Below are 16,628 nucleotides of genomic sequence, written 5' to 3'. Positions count from 1 at the left end.
TCTTCCTTCTGCTCTGCAGAAATGAAACTAAAAGTAAGTAAACATTTTCTTGAAATTAGTCTATTTGTTCTTGATTTGAGCTGGCACATAAGATAATCTGCCAATGGAATAAGATTTTTGCACTTAAAATGGGAACATCTCATCTCCTTCATCTTATTTCAAGTGCAGGATATCTAATTGTTTTTATTTTAGGGGTCAAAATACTCGTTCCATTGGCAGATAATCTTATTTACCTGCTCCAATCAAGGACAAATACACTAATTTCAAGAAAAGTTTTACTTATTTTTAATTCAGTTTTGCAGGGTGGAAAGCACATTTGTGCTGCTTTTTTTTTCCTCCTGAGAGCTGCAAAAAAAAAAAAAAAAACATACCCATGAAGGCAACATCTTTACAGCATAAAGATGGATTTTAAAATCTTACAGATATTAAAACAAAGCAGAGAAATTAGAGGCAGATGTAATGATTGGTGAAGAAAGAACTGCACATTCCTCTTGCTTTTATTTAAACTACGGGTTACCAGTTGCAGAGGATTTTAAATTATGATCTATATATAATTTTTCTCTGCAAATTGTTCCCACCCAATGGTACGGGCCTTTTAATTGGCTCTGTTTTGACATTTGGTTTTTACTTTCCCTGTATCTTTGATTGGTTTGAGAGCAACACTACTTCTATCTCCCTTTCATTCAGGCTGTAAGCCTACAATTTCTGTATTTTTCAAAGTATGCTAGCTATTGACTTTTGGATGAGGAATAGTACTTGTGTTTGAAGATTTTATCCTGCAAACAGTTTAAAACGCTGCGTTTAGGCTAACACTGTGTGTAATTCCCTATAAAGATAATCACATAGTGGGAAGCAAATGACTTGTTGAGAGGAAAGATAAGCGGAGAAGCCAAAGAAAATTAAAAAAGGGAAGATTAGCTAACCCTATTGCTTTTTCTTCCTTTCTTCCCATCACTCAAGTTGCTCAGACTACAAATATTTTTTTGATTTTCTTTCTGCAGTATCTGAACATCCTGGAGAACTGCTGTGGAATGAGGGAGGGATCCATTCTGATTCTCTTACGGGACATTTGTGAGTGTTTTCGGCTAAATCTCCTGCTCTTACAGTCCAGGTTTGTGTCAGAGCGATGGGTTAATTAAACGACGGCGTGAGCTGGCACAGGCGTTTACTTCCTGAGGTTAGGAGGAAAAGTTCCCAGTGACGACTATCATGATGTCACACAGGACCCGAAACCCCTCGCTGCTTAGTCACCACGGCCATGGCTCTCACTCATGCCGAGGTTTTACGTCAACACATCAGTCACATGCTACGTCGCAAACTTTGCGTACCGATGCTAACATCAACCAACAAGCTGTGCGCCTTTTGAACGCATAAACAAGCGGGAGACCGCGGCATTTGGCGTAGGTCACAGCAGATTTAGAGAGCAGCGGGGTTGCGATCACACAGAACCTCCTTTTCCTGCTGCAGGTCGGTGGATCTTTCCTGATCATGACCGATCCCTTCCACTGGAAATTTGAACCCACACCCACACACACCCAAAGATGCGCTTTTGAGCAAAACGCAAACGTCACAAGTTCCGCTCCCCTGAATAATCTCTGCAGGCGCACGCACTCACAGCCACTGACGCACACGCGGCGACTTCAAAGTTTTGACCGCGCACCTGGTGTATCTCAGCTGCGACAACTACAGATAAGAGGCAACATGTATACAGGATCCTCCAACATTACTCCTCACAAAAACCCGTACTGTCGTTTATTACAAACAAATGCCGTGTTGGTCACAGACCGTTTACAATATAGAGAGGACGGGACATGATGCAATAAAGAAAACATGTAATACCACATATGACCACTAAGGGACTGGCTTGACTCACTCCCAGTAAGGATACACTAGTTGTTGTTTTTTGTTTTTCATTTAATTTACTACTTCAAAATTTTATTAATGAGTCTGACCTGCATTTCATGATCTCTTGCTCAAAAAAAAATTGGAAGAAAGATCCAAGCACAATTTGAGATTTATGCTACTTTTGGGACCATACCTTTTATATGTTTTTTCAGCATTAGGACCAACTATGAATTTTACATCCATTCTTTGTCTAAGACTGCCTATCCTCAGAGGGTTGCTAGTCACTGGTTCCTGTTTCAAACAGTCTTTGGAGGCGGTGTATAACGCTATATATTTACATTTACTACCCCATATTTAAGCGTATTTACTTCAGTTCATATTATATCTGCTAAATAGTCATTCAAAATACCCCCTTTTTGTGTTTTCGAGAATAAAAAAGGTTTCAATAATCTGTAACCTGTATTGGCCAAAAGGTGTCACTCACTGCCTGCACCAATTCCAGCAAGTCAAACTTATGTATTGAGTTTTAAGTTAATTTTGTAGATAGTTTATGTTAGAAAAATGCACATTTGTGCAGTGTGAGACATGATTTTGAGACTGGGGGTCACCAGCATGGTGCCTGTGGTGCAAAATCCTCTAGTGAGCTGCGTTTAAAATACTATTTTATTCAGTTGTTCTTCCTTTTTAATCATACTTGTATTTAAATAGATTTAAAAATGACACAAACATTAAAAACGTATTTATATGACATAAAGTTAAGGTAAGCTTGGACTATTCTTCGTATGACACAGCCCCGATGAAGTAGCTCTCAGTTTCAAAAAGGTTGGTGGCCCCTGCTTTAAATATTCCACAAATGATTATGTAGTTTATACTTTAAAAAAAAATTTCCAGTTTACCCGTCTGCTGTTGTTCTGAATTACATTTCTGAATTTTTTTTCTTCGACTGATGTTTTTCAGCTTCGGCTCTAACCTACCTCCACAGTAAGAGGATCATCCACAGAGACCTGAAACCAGAAAACATCGTGCTACAGCAAGGAGAGAAGAGGGTGAGTTAAATAAAAGCACCCAAACCACAACAAAGATGCTTTTTGCCTCTTCTGTTTGTGGGTTATGAACATAAATCCTGTCAACATGTTTAGCCCTTCCACTTAATATTTAATGTGGAAAACTCAGTCAGGGGACCCTGCGTGAGGGCCTTGCTCTTCATTTTGTCTCTTTTGCAACGAATCATTGCATGTTGTGATCTAGCCTTAAACAAGTTATGTAACTGAGGTCAGACTCATTAAAGTATTTATATTCATGTTTATGCACAATCTGCTGACTTTATAGAAACAGAAGCCAACAAACTCAATCTACGCAAGTTTATAGTTTTGCACAAATGTGTTTTTGTTTTTTTTGCTTACATTTTTGGTTAAAAGAAAAGGCAGTTTCTCTAACTCTGCAGGTAATTTCACAATTTCTTTTGGAAAATAAAATTGTTGTATTATGGGTTTTTTTTTTTTGTCCCACTATGTTTTAGTCATCTAGCAAATATGAAGCAAAAGTAGGCAGGGAAGTTTATGTAAAACTGATTAAAAACATTAAGTCTGCCTTTAAATTTGAAAAAAAAAAATTGGTTTACTGTTTGTTTTTTATTACAAAACCAAAATACAGATTTTTAAAAACATTTTTAGAAGATAACATAGTTATCACAATTCTAGAAAAGTATCTGCTCCATACTTATGCTACAATACCAGAGAGAGCCATACGACCGCTCACTCCTCAGGCTTTCTGCTCACTTGGTTTATGCTTCCTCTTTAATGGGGTGGAGTCCCTCGAAGTTGTCCCGCCGCTGTTTTCTGAGGGTCGCGTCTCTTTTGAGATTATTGTTCATTATTGTGGCTTTGTCCGCACATTCAAACATAAACTTTTTACAAACAATGCAGCCAGTAATAAATAAAACGTGTCGCCATGCGAGGGACCATACGGTACTTACAGGGAAAACGAGTGACAAAGAAAATAAAGAACTGATAAAAAAAAAAGACTGCAGTGCTACTTTTGTTTAGATATATTATGTCTGATTATTGGAGAAATTAGGAATGCTTAAATAACCGGCAACTCACAGATCTGTGAAAATCAATAATTTTTTTCTTTTGTCACGGACCTTGGGCTTCACCGTTTACTAGGATCTGCAACCTTTACAATCAAGAGTTATTTTTGCCCTCACTCCAGCTAAATAATACTTACTTAAAGATGTAAATGTCCAAGACGATTAATACAATTAAAAAAAACTAGTATACATTTTTTTAGAACTTTCAAAGAAGAAACTATTTATTTGCTTTGTTTTTATTTTTAAATAAAAACCTTTTGTTAAAAGAGGATGGGTACATTTTCCTCTATGTGATGTTGATATATGTGGAAAATTATATAAAAATAAGCAAAGCACATAGTCTCCAACCTGATTAGAAGAAAAGTAGAGCTTAAACTCAATCTTAAAATATTACTTGCACTGTTAACATCATTACATGATAACAACATAACAACATGATAATTCAATGCAATTATCCCATGAAAAAAAAACTGCTAAAACCTAGATTAGTCAAGATGAATTTTAATAAAAAAAATAAAAATGTGTGCAATAATTCAACATTTCTTTATTTTATTTGGATCTTTTAGCTTTATGCTTTTAGCTGTTTGACGCAACACAAAAACAGGCCTCTGTTTATTTTTCGGCTCTCCCTGTAACTCCAAAAACAAGAAAACGTTGTCTTATCTAATATCTGCAGAGAATGTGAACAGATTAAAGGATAAAGCAAAACAAGCAAATAAATAAATAAAAAGCAAATATAAGTAAATGTTTATATTTGTTTGTGAAGAAAAAAATTATTTTTTTTTATGTTGTATCATTTGTTAGGAAGTCCATGTGAATGAGAAAAATTTTAATTTAAAAGAAATTCATATAAAAATAGCTAAATAACATTGTGATGGCAAATACCAATTAATTTTTTTTATTTTTGAAGAATGTAATAGCAGAATTAAGTACATGTTGCAAGATCAAAACACTATTATTCACTAGTTCCTCTTTCAAAAAAAAGTAACAAATAAAACAAATTAAGAATAAATAAGCATTTTTTGGAAGGATTTGCATTTTTGAAGCTCTCGTTCCTACGTATTCTTCCCATTCTCACCATCAGGGTTAGACAGCCAAAAGGCCCCCAGAGACGGGCGGTGTTTTTATATTTGCAGACGCTTAGATAACAGTAACAGCGGTTATCAGCGCAGAACTGATAACAAAGGCACCAGCTAACGTCAGGGCACCGCTTTAAACGGAAAAAAACACCCAACAGGGTAAGCCTGACTACAACTGTATCACAGAACATAATGTTGACATGTCATGGTTGAATTCTTTCAAAGAGTAACATTTTAAAATGTTGTTTGGAGGCTACATTTAATGTGTGGAGGATTTCCGGTTGTAATGGGGAAACCGCCTATGTCCACGTAGCCCTGATTTTAAAGATAACAGCGAATTTCCTCGTCTTCACTTCAGACTTCTAGGTAAAGGAAAAGATCGAGAGATTTTTCAGTTCTTCTTTCATTTGAGAGTAATTCACAATGTGGCCCCTATAAGTTGTCATATTGCATTTACAGAAATAAAATTAGCCATTTGATGATTTCTTTTTTTGTTCCCTTTATAATTCCAGCTCATCCATAAAATCATAGATCTCGGCTATGCCAAGGAGTTGGACCAGAGCAGCCTCTGCACGTCGTTTGTGGGAACGCTACAGTACTTGGTGAGGGATTGCAGAATGTCGTCTGACATCTTTTACAGCTTTTATCATCTTCCTCACACTCTGAACTCTAAATCTGCTGTTCTTTGTTCTTCTTCCAGGCCCCCGAGCTTATTGAGAGACAGAAGTACACGGTCTCTGTGGACTACTGGAGCTTTGGCACGTTGGTGTTTGAATGCATCACCGGATTCCGACCATTCTTACCAACCTGGCAGCCTGTTCCTTGGTAGATTCACATTTTAAATCACCTATATGGGGGGACGGGAAGAAATTGGCGATATGATGATTTAAATGCAAGTTAAAGCATTTAGGTTTTTTTTTTTTTTTTCATTGATAAACAAATTGACCCATTCTAAAATGTTGTTCCACTTCAAAGCAAGATCTGTCATCTCTGACCATAACAGTATTTCCTCATTTGAAGTAAGAATCTTAGTTTTTATTATGCAGAGGTTGTTAGGGCCCAGTGCAACTGTCTGGGTTTCATTTCCTGGCCTTGGGACCTTTTTCCCTGCATGACTTCCCCTTCTTCTCTGTCTGCCTATTTCATGTCTGAATACTATAAATAAAGACCAATAGTTTCACAACAAATCTTGGGGGGGAAAAAAGCCCCAAAACACGATGCTGCACTGCAAAAACAGAACTAAAAATATGTAAAATTTTCTTGAAATTAATGCATTTGTCCCTGATTTGCGCAGGTAAATAAGATTATCTGCCAATGGAAAGAGTATTTTTACCCCTAAAATAAGAGAATGAGATATAATGCACTTGAAATAAATTGATGGATATGAGTTGTTCCTATTTTAAGTGCAAAATTCTTATTCCATTGGCAAATGATCTCATTTACCTGCTCAAATAAAGTACAAATACACTCATTTCAAGAAAAAAAATATTTATTTTTGTTCTGTTTTTGCAGTGTGCCACCACCATGTTCCAAGATGTGGTGTTCTGTCGGTGATAAGTAATGTTTGTCTCTACATGTATGCCCAACATGCATTTTGGAGAAATGGGCTAATAGCTGAGCCTTGGTTTCTTTTTTATTTGCTTCTGAAGTCTTTGGGAGACTTCAGATGTTTTTACTCAATCATGCTAGACTTGGAGGGTTTTCTTCATTAAAAAAAGGCTTCTGTCATGGTTTTCGGCATTACATTACATTAAAAGGTTTATCAATGTTTTCTTATTCTAGGCAATAATGAACTTTATTCAAGGTAAATATTGTTGCATAAACTCCAGACTGAATATAAGAAAAACAGGAGTTGCTAATGAATTGCAGGATATGTGGGTTGTGCCAGCATCAGTGCCTCTTGTGTTTTCACAAACGTGATGAATGACGTGAAGCTCGTGGGGAACATTACTTCACATGATGGAAAAATACTCCCTTTACCTTGGCAGGAACTCAGTTCTGGTCTTTTGCAGAATGAAATTTAACACTAATCCCAAACCTCCTGAAGACACAAAGGTGATGGACTCAACGTTAGGTTCTGACCCGCCTCTTGTCTTTTTAGGCACAACAAAGTCAGGCTGAAGAACGACGACGACATTGTCGTTTACGAGGACCTCAGTGGGGAAGTAAGATTCTCCAAACATCTTCCCTGCCCCAATAACCTCAACAGGTGGGAAAAATATCACAAAACACAAGTAGACGCTATGCACTATATACATTTTAACAAGCTATTTATTTACACTTTATAAAAAAATAGACAGATAAAACTTTTATTACTCACTGTATTATATTAAATTAGAATAAACTTTTTCAGTTTTAGGTTAGTTGGGAAAAAACAAAATTATGCCTGTCTGCTCAATCCCAGAATAATGATAATTTTTTTACCTCCCTTCATATTAAGCAGTTTACTTACATTTTCTCTTTGGTAGACTTTTCTTTTAAACTACATGTCTTCAGTGAAATATTTTGAGACCCCTTCCATAAGCTTCTCAATAATATGTTGAAATTTGGGCCCATTTCTCCAGACAGAACCAGTGTGACTGACTCAGCTTTGGATGCTATCTTGCTTGCAAACACCATTTTAGGCCTGAGGTCAGGGCTTTGTGATGGCCACTCCGAAATAATGGCTTTGTTGTCTCTAAGCCACTTTTTGAATAATTTTGCATTCCTAGGATCACTGTCCGTTTGGAAGACCCTTTTGGGCCCAGGTTTTAACTTCATGGCCAGTGTGTTGAAGAATGTTGCTTAAATATCGCCTCATAATCTTATTTCTTCTTGATGCCATCTATTTTGTGAAGTGCACCGGTCCCTCCTGCCGCAAAACGCTCACCGAACATGATCCTGGCACCCTCGTACGTCACAGTTGGGTTGATGTTCTGGTTCAAAGTGCACGGCTGCTGCCCAGGCGTGCAGCTTCCCCCTTTTTCTTCCAAATATAATAATGGTCATTATGGCCAAAAATGTTATGCTTGGTCTTATAAAACTCAGGACATGTCTCCAAAAATGTAATTATTTGTCCTTGGATGCATTTTCCACTGCAATCTGTCTTTGTATGTTCCTGTTGGAACATAGATGTGTGGCTTTTTAGCCCTTGTCAGTATACGACTCATTTTATTCTCTGTGGATAATGGCACTAATGCTTCGGCTTGCATCTTCAGTGTTTTTTTGCTTTCGTGGCGGAGTTGACATGAACATTTTACACCAAGTCCTTTTCAAAGAACCTGTCTCTTTCCAGAATTGTAAGATGGCTGGTCGTCTACCCAAGGAGGAACCAAACATTGTGGAGAACCATAATTTTCTTCTTAGTGTCTGGCTTATTCTTTTTCATTTTCCCTCAATGTCACGTGTATTGTGCTTGAGGTGATTCCCTAAAATACATCCCCCGGTATACTTGCATTTTAACTCAGATGCTGTAAACTTACCGGAAGGTGAAAAAGCCAAGGCATCATCTGGTCTATCCGCGAAGATGTTAAAGCATACTAGTCTGATTTGGCAAACAAAATGATACAAAAATGTTTAAAAAAAAACTCATTATTCTGGCAATTAACAAATAGACATCATTTTTGGTAAACCTCACTGACTTAAAACGGTAAAAGTTCAGTTTTATTCTACATGACTGACTCAGAAAAACTGTTTTTATACAATATATGTTAATGTCTGAGTTTAACCCTCTCTCTGATGTGCTAACTGTTGTTTTGCAGTCTGCTATCTGAGCGGCTGGAGAAGTGGCTACAGCTGATGTTAAAATGGTCCCCGAAGGAGAGAGGAAAAGGCCCCAACGCTACGCCCAACGAGTGTTTCCAGCAGCTGGAGACGATACTGCAGCTCAAGGTGAACAGAGAGACGTTTTGACTTTCGCGTTCCGATCGCATCCGGCTCCGATCGTGTCCTCATTTTATACTGCCTCTCCAGCTGGTCCACGTCCTGAACATGATGTCTGCCAAAATCCTGATATACGCCATCTCGGATGACGAGACTGTCGCCAACCTGCAGCTGAGGATTGAAAAGGACACCAACATCCCGGCGGCCAATCAGGAGCTGCTGCTCGAAGCGGGGCTGGTCCTGGAGCCAAATGCGCTGGCCTCCCAGTGCGCCGTGGATTACATGGTAACGATGTCTTACATGCAAACTAAACCTCATCAAATCTTCCCGCTCTGAATCCTTATTTCGCTTGTCCGTAAGGAGGTAGACGGACGACGGACAGACTATCCGCTTGTTTTCCTGTTTGACTGCTCCTCTTGCACTTACGAACCCCAGTTTAGTCCGCGAATCCTCCCCGAAAACGTCAGCTTCATCCGTAAGTACCTTCTCCTTCACGCGTAGGAAGCCGCTTGTTTGAGTTTGTTTGAGTTTGAGTTTCGTCTCGTCTAACCGCGTGTGTCGCTCACAGAAAAAGATCCCAGGTACGTTCTTCAGTACAGCCAGCTGAGGAGGACTTGTGGCCAGGTGTGGCACACCATCCGCTCCCTGAAGGAGGACTGGCAACGTCTGCAGCAAGGCCAGAAAGCTGCCATGTAGGACCTCATCACCGACGTTCATCCACATAAACACACCCAGAACTCAGCAAAAGTTTGAACCCACTCCTGGTTTATTTAATCAATAGTTCTCCCAAATATTTGAAGGTTTTTGAAGTTTTTTGAGGGAGCTTGGGCTATTTCTTCACACATTTTCTGTATGCGTATCTGACCATGACTTTCATATCGTTTAGTGTCTGCTGAACAATAATTAAAGTGTGAGAGGTGTTGGAAAAAATACATTTTAGGCCTAAAACAACTTTCTACCACAGATATTCAGTATCTAGAATTTCTATTTTAAGAAAGAGAAGAAGAAGAGTTTAACAAAGATTTAACAACGTCCCAGCTAACAAGTCTTTGGGAATCAGCTGGTGCTAAAATACAATTTTATACAATATTTTTTACAAAATACAAAATTTTATACAAAATACAATTTTAGCACCAGCCTTTAGTCTTTAGTCATGTTTCCATTGTTCTACCCTGAACCTTTATCCTCCAGCACTTTAACCACCGTGAACCCTTTAGTCAAGGGGTCCTTAAACTAAAGTTCTCGAGGGCCGGTGTCCTGACACTTTTAGATTTATCCCTTGCCCTACATGCCTGAATCAAACGGCTAAACTGGCTCTCTAGCATGCAGTCCAGCTAATATTTCAGTCAGTTGTGTTGAAGCAGAGACGCATCTAAAAGCTGCAGGACACTGCCACTCAAAGGACTGTAGTTTGAGGCTAAGTAGTAAGACGCCTTCGCACCATGGCTGCATCCAAAAACGTTCTAATTATCGCTTCTAGCTCCTGTTCCTTGACCTTTCATGGGGTCAACAGTAAGAACTCTATCATAGGAAGGAAAGGAGCTTTGAGACTGCTGTGGCGGCTTCAGACAGCCTGAAACATCGACGTCATTACATGACAGAAACCGACATGGATGATTCTAATCAAATCCGGGCCTACAGCCTTCTGAAAATGAACTACAAAATGCGCTCTCTCTTCTCTTTGGACATTTTTGTTAATCTCCGTGAGGTGGGTTGTGTTTATACATCACGTCATCCAAAGGATTGTGGGATTCCGTATAGCTCCTTAGCGCTGGTAAGGGACATCGCAAGGTTCCTATTCTAAAGTAGCTGTGAGAGGAAGCATACAGGCTCCTTTTCCTTCCTCACTGACTGCAGTATTCGGACAGCACTTATCATGGCGACCGCTGACGCACTTCCGCTTTGGCTATAGAGTCCTGACCCAAAAGACATATTCAGATGGAGCTTATTTCATCGGATAGTCCGCTTTCACATGAAGGCCTCTTGTGCCACAAAGTAACAACAAAGTACATTGGTTTCTGGTGTTTAAACTTGACTATTTATATAGTATATATATATATATATATATATATATATATATATATATATATATATATATATATATATATATATATAGATAGATAGATAGATAGATAGATAGATAGATAGATAGATAGATAGATAGATAGATAGATAGATAAAACCAAATAGATATGAAGAAATTGTGTCTTGTGCCTGAAGATCAAAGGTATCTATTGATCAAGTTATCTGGAGACCCGGCACTGGTCCATTCCAGCTTGCTATACAGGACAGCTTTAAAAGATTACTAGAAACCTTTTTTCAAAGCAAAAATATGATGAGTAAGCTGGGACTGATTCAAGACTTTTGCACAGTGTTTGCACATCCATTCGTTTGATGAATTAATGAAAGAGCTTCTGCTTCTCCTTTTCAGCATGAGCCTCCTGCGTCACAACTCCACGTTGTCCAAACAGAAGATCGAGATGGTTTCCATGTACCAGAGACTGACAGCCAAGCTGGATTTCTTCAACACCAGCCTTCACATAGACATGGACAAGTACCAGGAGCAGACGGCCACTGGGATCGGTATACGATATGCTCTCAGATAGCAGGGATTTTATCTCACCAGACATGTGCGATAGATACAGAAACGTCTGCAGCTTTCACCTCGGGAGGTGCTAATTGAGCCAGAACTGTCTGGCTGAACCTGAATTTACCTCTAATGACTTATATCCTTTTTACGTTTTCAAGCGTCAGATAAGCTTCTGAGTGTGTGGAGGGAAATGGAGCAAACGGCCCTCAGCTGTGGTCAGGTATGCTGGAGGGTTTCAGTGTGTGTGTTTGCAAGGCGTATTGGCACCCTTCAAAGGACTAAAGTGTTTGTATTTAAGGCTCAGGTGGTCGAACTGGAAGAGGAGATGATGAGGCTGCAGCCAGACATCGTGGATGTGCAGAGGCAGCCGTGGAGGAGCGGCGAGAATTTGGACACGCTGTGAGTCTGATCCATAGTTTAAAAATAAAGCCCAGAGCCCACTTCTCTTTCGGCTGAGACGCGGCTCACTTCTTCTTTTTCTTCCCTAGGGAAGGAAAGGCCATGGAGCTGTTCCGCAAACTCAGAGAAAAACCCAGAGGTTTGGACTTTTTTTTGTTTTTCTTTCTTTCTTTCTTTCCCAAACATCAGCACCCGTCTCGGTTTCTGCACGCGGAAACAGGCAACCTTCTGGTTTTCCTTCCTCAGACCAGAGGATGCAGGGAGACGGCATGGAGGCGGCGAGTCTGGTGGTTCAGGCGGTGCAGTTCTACGAGAAGAAACTCAGAGATTTCTACACAGTCCTCAGGTACTCGTACGGCGACATTCACACGTAATACGTGTAAGGAATGTCTCTGCTGGTGCAAACAGGCTTAAATCAGAGGCAACCGGACTTTCGTACAGTTCTTTCTGAAGACGTGTTGACACATATCCAGGAGTCTTTGTTAGTTCTGGTGACTCACACTTGAGCAACTTGCAGTTGGTGCGCTGCTGTTTTTAAGGACATGGAGGTCCATCCTCCTGGGTGCATTCTGTCAGCTGCAAATCAGTGATCCACCCGTCACTGTTACCTGACTCCGGCAGATAGATTTGCTCCGCATATCCATCTGGAAACCTTCCGTTGAAGTAACTTTGGGAAGGGGCGAAAATACTGGTTAGCTGATTGGCCTATGTTGGTGATAGACGGGCCAAATGAACCAATCAGATTCGTCGTCGCTCGTAACAGAGCGACGACGAAAACACAACCACAAGCCAAGCTACTCTTGCTGCTGCAGGTAAAGGCTCGTTAGCTCAGCAAAGAAATACTCTGTAATTCTGATAAAACTTGCTCGATAGCCGCGCTAACGCTAGTTTCATCGGCTGAAGCCGCCATGTTGTTTAGACTGAACTGTCGCGCTTCTCGTTGCGTCACACCTCAACCCGCCTCAAAGCCAACGCTGATTGGACGTTCGTTTGGTGAACGGCTCCAAATTTTCTTTAACGGAGAGTAGCCAGACTGATCTGCGAGTGAAACCTTGAAAGCTCGCGAGATCAGGATGGTCTCACGAGGCTAGCGTCACTGTCCTGAGTTGTTAGAAGCTATTGCTTGGTGTGAGTGGAGTAAGCAATGGCTTATAAAGACCCTCAAGTGGCTCGCACTTATGTTGCTCAAGGTCGAGTCACCAGAATTGACAAAGACTCCTGTATAGGTGTCGAAACGTTTTCAGAAAGAAGTGAACGAAAGTCCGGTTGGCTCCGATTTAAGCCTGTTTGCTGTTGCGATGACCCGGATCACTGAGGATTTGCGCAGGAATCTCTGCTGGTGCATTTCTCAGCTGAGGAAGACGGGGAGGGTTACTATCATTAAATGGTAAAAATGGTAAATGGACTGAAGTTATATAGCGCTTTTCCAGTCATGCTGACCACCCAAAGCGATGTACACTAGAGCCACATTCACCCAATCGCACTCACTAACACACACACATTTATACACCGGCTCTCAAATTCTTAGAAACACATGTGCATCCAGACAGACAACCTGACAGAGAAGCTTTTGGTCGTCATCCTTTGATGCTGTTTTGTTGAAGTTTCGTTAAAAAAAAAAAACACAACTTGCATTAGTAATAAGATAATTGATGACGTCACAATAAAAATATAATCTTTCGTAAAGTGACATATTTGTGTTTTTTGAATGGAGGGCTAAAATGCAGACAGGCGGCAGGAGTTGAGATCAATAATTTGATCTGTAAATTTAGTTCACAATACTAGTTATCTATATATTATACTCATAGAACAAATCTGTCAGTAAAATTCTGTCTATAATAGTATCCATCTCTATATTTATTCAGTACATATCCATGTCCTGTACTTATGGAACCATTGTTTATCCTGCACTTGTTGCTATTGCACTTGTGGTTAGACCTAAACTGCATTTCGTTGCCTTGTACCTGTACCTGTGTAATGACAATAAAGTTGAATCTAATCTAATCTAATAAAGGATGTCAACTCAAAGTCCAGAGGTGTAACAAAAATCATGATGCTGGCAAAAAAAAAAAGCCAGTATGGGTAACATAGTATGGGATCTCGCAAAAAAAAAAAAAACATGGGAAGAATGTCTATAAAAAGGAAAGTTTTCATGTCTTTGTGTTTGTGGCAGAGGGCCTTTAGAGGTTATGCACAGGTAAACCCCAAAAGCAGCTGTTCCTGTGGTCAAAATGTTTTGTTTTGCCTGTGTGTTCTGCAGTAAAACTGCAATGTGCCGTCATCGTGTGATGGAGCTGCTGCCGAAGGTGGACGACGTGGTCCAGAAGTTGGCCGAGAGCGAACGGGTCCTGATGAGCCTGCAGGAGAAACGACAGAGGGAGCTGTGGAACCTGCTGAAAATCGCCTGTGTGAGGACACATGGACCCACTCCCTCTGTGAATTTGACCTGTAAAACATACAGGACACCGTCTTCCCTTGTTTTAGTTTAAACGATTGATATTTCAACAAAACAAATACATGAAATGGAAACCCTGTATGAAAAGTTAACAAACAAAAAAAAGGTTTGTAAAGAAAAAAAGAGAAGGTGTTCCAAAGAGAGCAGGAAAAAAACACAGTGGCTCATCCAGTCCAGCCACTATTATCACTTAACATGTTTTAGAGAAGCTTAAATGCATGATCAAATGGGACTGGACGATATAGAAAAAGAAGGATAGCGATAGAATAATCAAAAATAGAAATCACATTGATCGATATCGATAATTATCAACAAAGGCAAAACATACATTTTAAGTGCAGCCCTGGCCATTTTATGCTGCTGCTTACGACCGTTTTTTAGATACAGAACAGACAAACACTGAATTCAAATTCAACCCTTTTTTTCAACCAACTTTTTACCAATACTGCAAGTTAAAAAAAAAAAAAAAAGAATGCCTGCTCTCTGAACTCTTTGAAGGTGGCGCAGCGTTCCTGGTTGTGATTGGTTGGGAGGATGTAACGATGTGATATTAATCTACATGGCTTAGAATGCAAAAAGAAGGAAAACATTGTTCTATTGAACTTTTTTTTTACCCTTTCTTTTTTGTCATCGATATACGTCTATTGATTGATATATATATATTGTCATTGAATTATCGTCCAGCCCTATGATCAAGATGCAAGCGTTTAGACACCCAGTCAGTAACCAGCTGCTGGAAAGTGTGTAAAAGAGAATCTTCTTATTTGATGCAGAGCAAAGTTCGAAGCCCAGTGAGCGGAAGTCCTGATGGGCTCCGGACCCCTTCATCAGTGCCTTCTCTGTTGACCCCCAAACACAGCTCACAGCCACAGTGAGTACGCTTAAACACAAACAATGAATGAATAGCAGCCCATGACGCTTTGGTCAACACTAAAATCCTAAAACATCATCTCATCAGAGAAGTGTTTTGTTAAACATGTGAAGGTTTTGTTTGAACGCTCCCTTCCCCCCCACCGTCTGCTGTTTATTTTTCATGCACGCTTGCAGCCCGGTTTTAAGGAAACACAGTCACAGGCATGTTGTGATAACCGCATTCAAGCCGCGAATAACATCTGCGTGAATCACGCTGTTTGCATCTGCAGGGATGAGTCCCTTCTGGAGGAGAGCAGGACATTCGAGAGCCGCCTCCAAAGTTTGCTGCAAGAGACCATCCAGGAGTCAGAGAGCAGCATGGACGTATGTGGACTCATCCTCGGCGTTCTGGGCCCGCTGTTGTTTATTATACTCCTGGATTTATGCATGTTTTTTTGGGTTTTTTTTGTCCTAGATGCTGAAGGAGTGGACATGGCTGCGAGGGGACCAGAATTTCTCCAGCGACCTCTCCTGATAAACGCGACTCTCTGGTGCCTCCAAGTGGATGACGACTGGCGGCCGTTCAACCGGATGTCTGACCGCGTGTATAGAGCTTAACTTGCTGCCGGCACATATTCTCCTTTTTTAAGACTTCCATTTGGTTGTTTGCAGAGTGTTTGAGGAATATGGGACCTAAAATTAACGTTCTATAGTACAATATTTTTTATTTTTTTGTAAAATACTTGTGCTTCTTTCTCGGGGAGATCGACCATCCTTTTTAAAATCCCAGGTAGATTCCTTTGTTAAAAACAGAACCGTTCTAAAATAAGCTCATTTTATCCTCCCTTTTAAAACGCTAAAATGAACGTAAATGGTGTAAGGAGAGGCTTTGGATTTATGTGTTTCAACATCTATGCTGGATTTTTTTCATCTTATGTGTATTGATACAAATACAGTCGGCCCTATGGTGCGTCTCCTGACCATTGTTTTTCAACAGAAGCTTTATTTTTAATCCACAGTATGTTACTGTGCAGATGGAAGCCTTATGGATTAATATGTACCGGTAAATATCTTTGCACCGACACAATTTGTTATTTCAGGTGTTGTAGTAGAAGAAATTAAAAGCTATTTTTATAATTGGGTTGAATCGACTCTCAGCAGTTATTTAGCGGATTTTCTGTGTTTATATCGAAATAAATTTTTAGGCAACACGGTTCTCTAAAACGTGGCGTCTTCTGTGTGATAGTTTTACATGAAAACCCAACACTGACAAAAAAAAATATTGATTATGTTTATTTTAAATTTGAATAAAATTTTGATGTTTAATTTAACAGCTTCTTTTACTGCAGATGTCTTCAGTTTTTTTTTGGCTTTGGTCATCAGAAAGATTCAACCCTATGTAAAAAAATATATATATATTAATAATAATAATAATGTTTTAAGTTTTTACTTTTTGAC

At 39.6% G+C, this 16,628-nt stretch overlaps 1 protein-coding gene across 1 annotated transcript in view; it reads left to right on the top strand.

The window, feature by feature from the left end:
• Positions 1-16,382, top strand: part of ikbkb (inhibitor of nuclear factor kappa B kinase subunit beta) — a 29,297-nt gene extending 12,915 nt beyond the window's left edge. Inside the window, exons 5-22 of the mRNA XM_012865640.3 lie at positions 1,002-1,071; positions 2,803-2,891; positions 5,526-5,615; positions 5,714-5,838; positions 7,115-7,222; positions 8,754-8,883; positions 8,965-9,159; positions 9,235-9,349; positions 9,443-9,566; positions 11,306-11,457; positions 11,623-11,684; positions 11,763-11,863; positions 11,953-12,002; positions 12,110-12,209; positions 14,124-14,271; positions 15,092-15,189; positions 15,461-15,554; positions 15,646-16,382. Coding sequence (XP_012721094.1) covers positions 1,002-1,071; positions 2,803-2,891; positions 5,526-5,615; positions 5,714-5,838; positions 7,115-7,222; positions 8,754-8,883; positions 8,965-9,159; positions 9,235-9,349; positions 9,443-9,566; positions 11,306-11,457; positions 11,623-11,684; positions 11,763-11,863; positions 11,953-12,002; positions 12,110-12,209; positions 14,124-14,271; positions 15,092-15,189; positions 15,461-15,554; positions 15,646-15,705 — 1,911 coding nt within the window. The 3' untranslated portion in view covers positions 15,706-16,382. The remainder of the gene's footprint in view (positions 1-1,001; positions 1,072-2,802; positions 2,892-5,525; positions 5,616-5,713; positions 5,839-7,114; positions 7,223-8,753; positions 8,884-8,964; positions 9,160-9,234; positions 9,350-9,442; positions 9,567-11,305; positions 11,458-11,622; positions 11,685-11,762; positions 11,864-11,952; positions 12,003-12,109; positions 12,210-14,123; positions 14,272-15,091; positions 15,190-15,460; positions 15,555-15,645) is intronic.
• Positions 16,383-16,628: the final 246 nt, after the last annotated feature.

Source organism: Fundulus heteroclitus, chromosome 12 (genome assembly GCF_011125445.2).
Source record: "Fundulus heteroclitus isolate FHET01 chromosome 12, MU-UCD_Fhet_4.1, whole genome shotgun sequence".
Classification (NCBI taxonomy): domain Eukaryota; kingdom Metazoa; phylum Chordata; class Actinopteri; order Cyprinodontiformes; family Fundulidae; genus Fundulus; species Fundulus heteroclitus.
The sequence above is the reverse complement of the archived record's forward strand: the minus strand, read 5'-3'. Positions and strand labels throughout refer to the sequence as shown.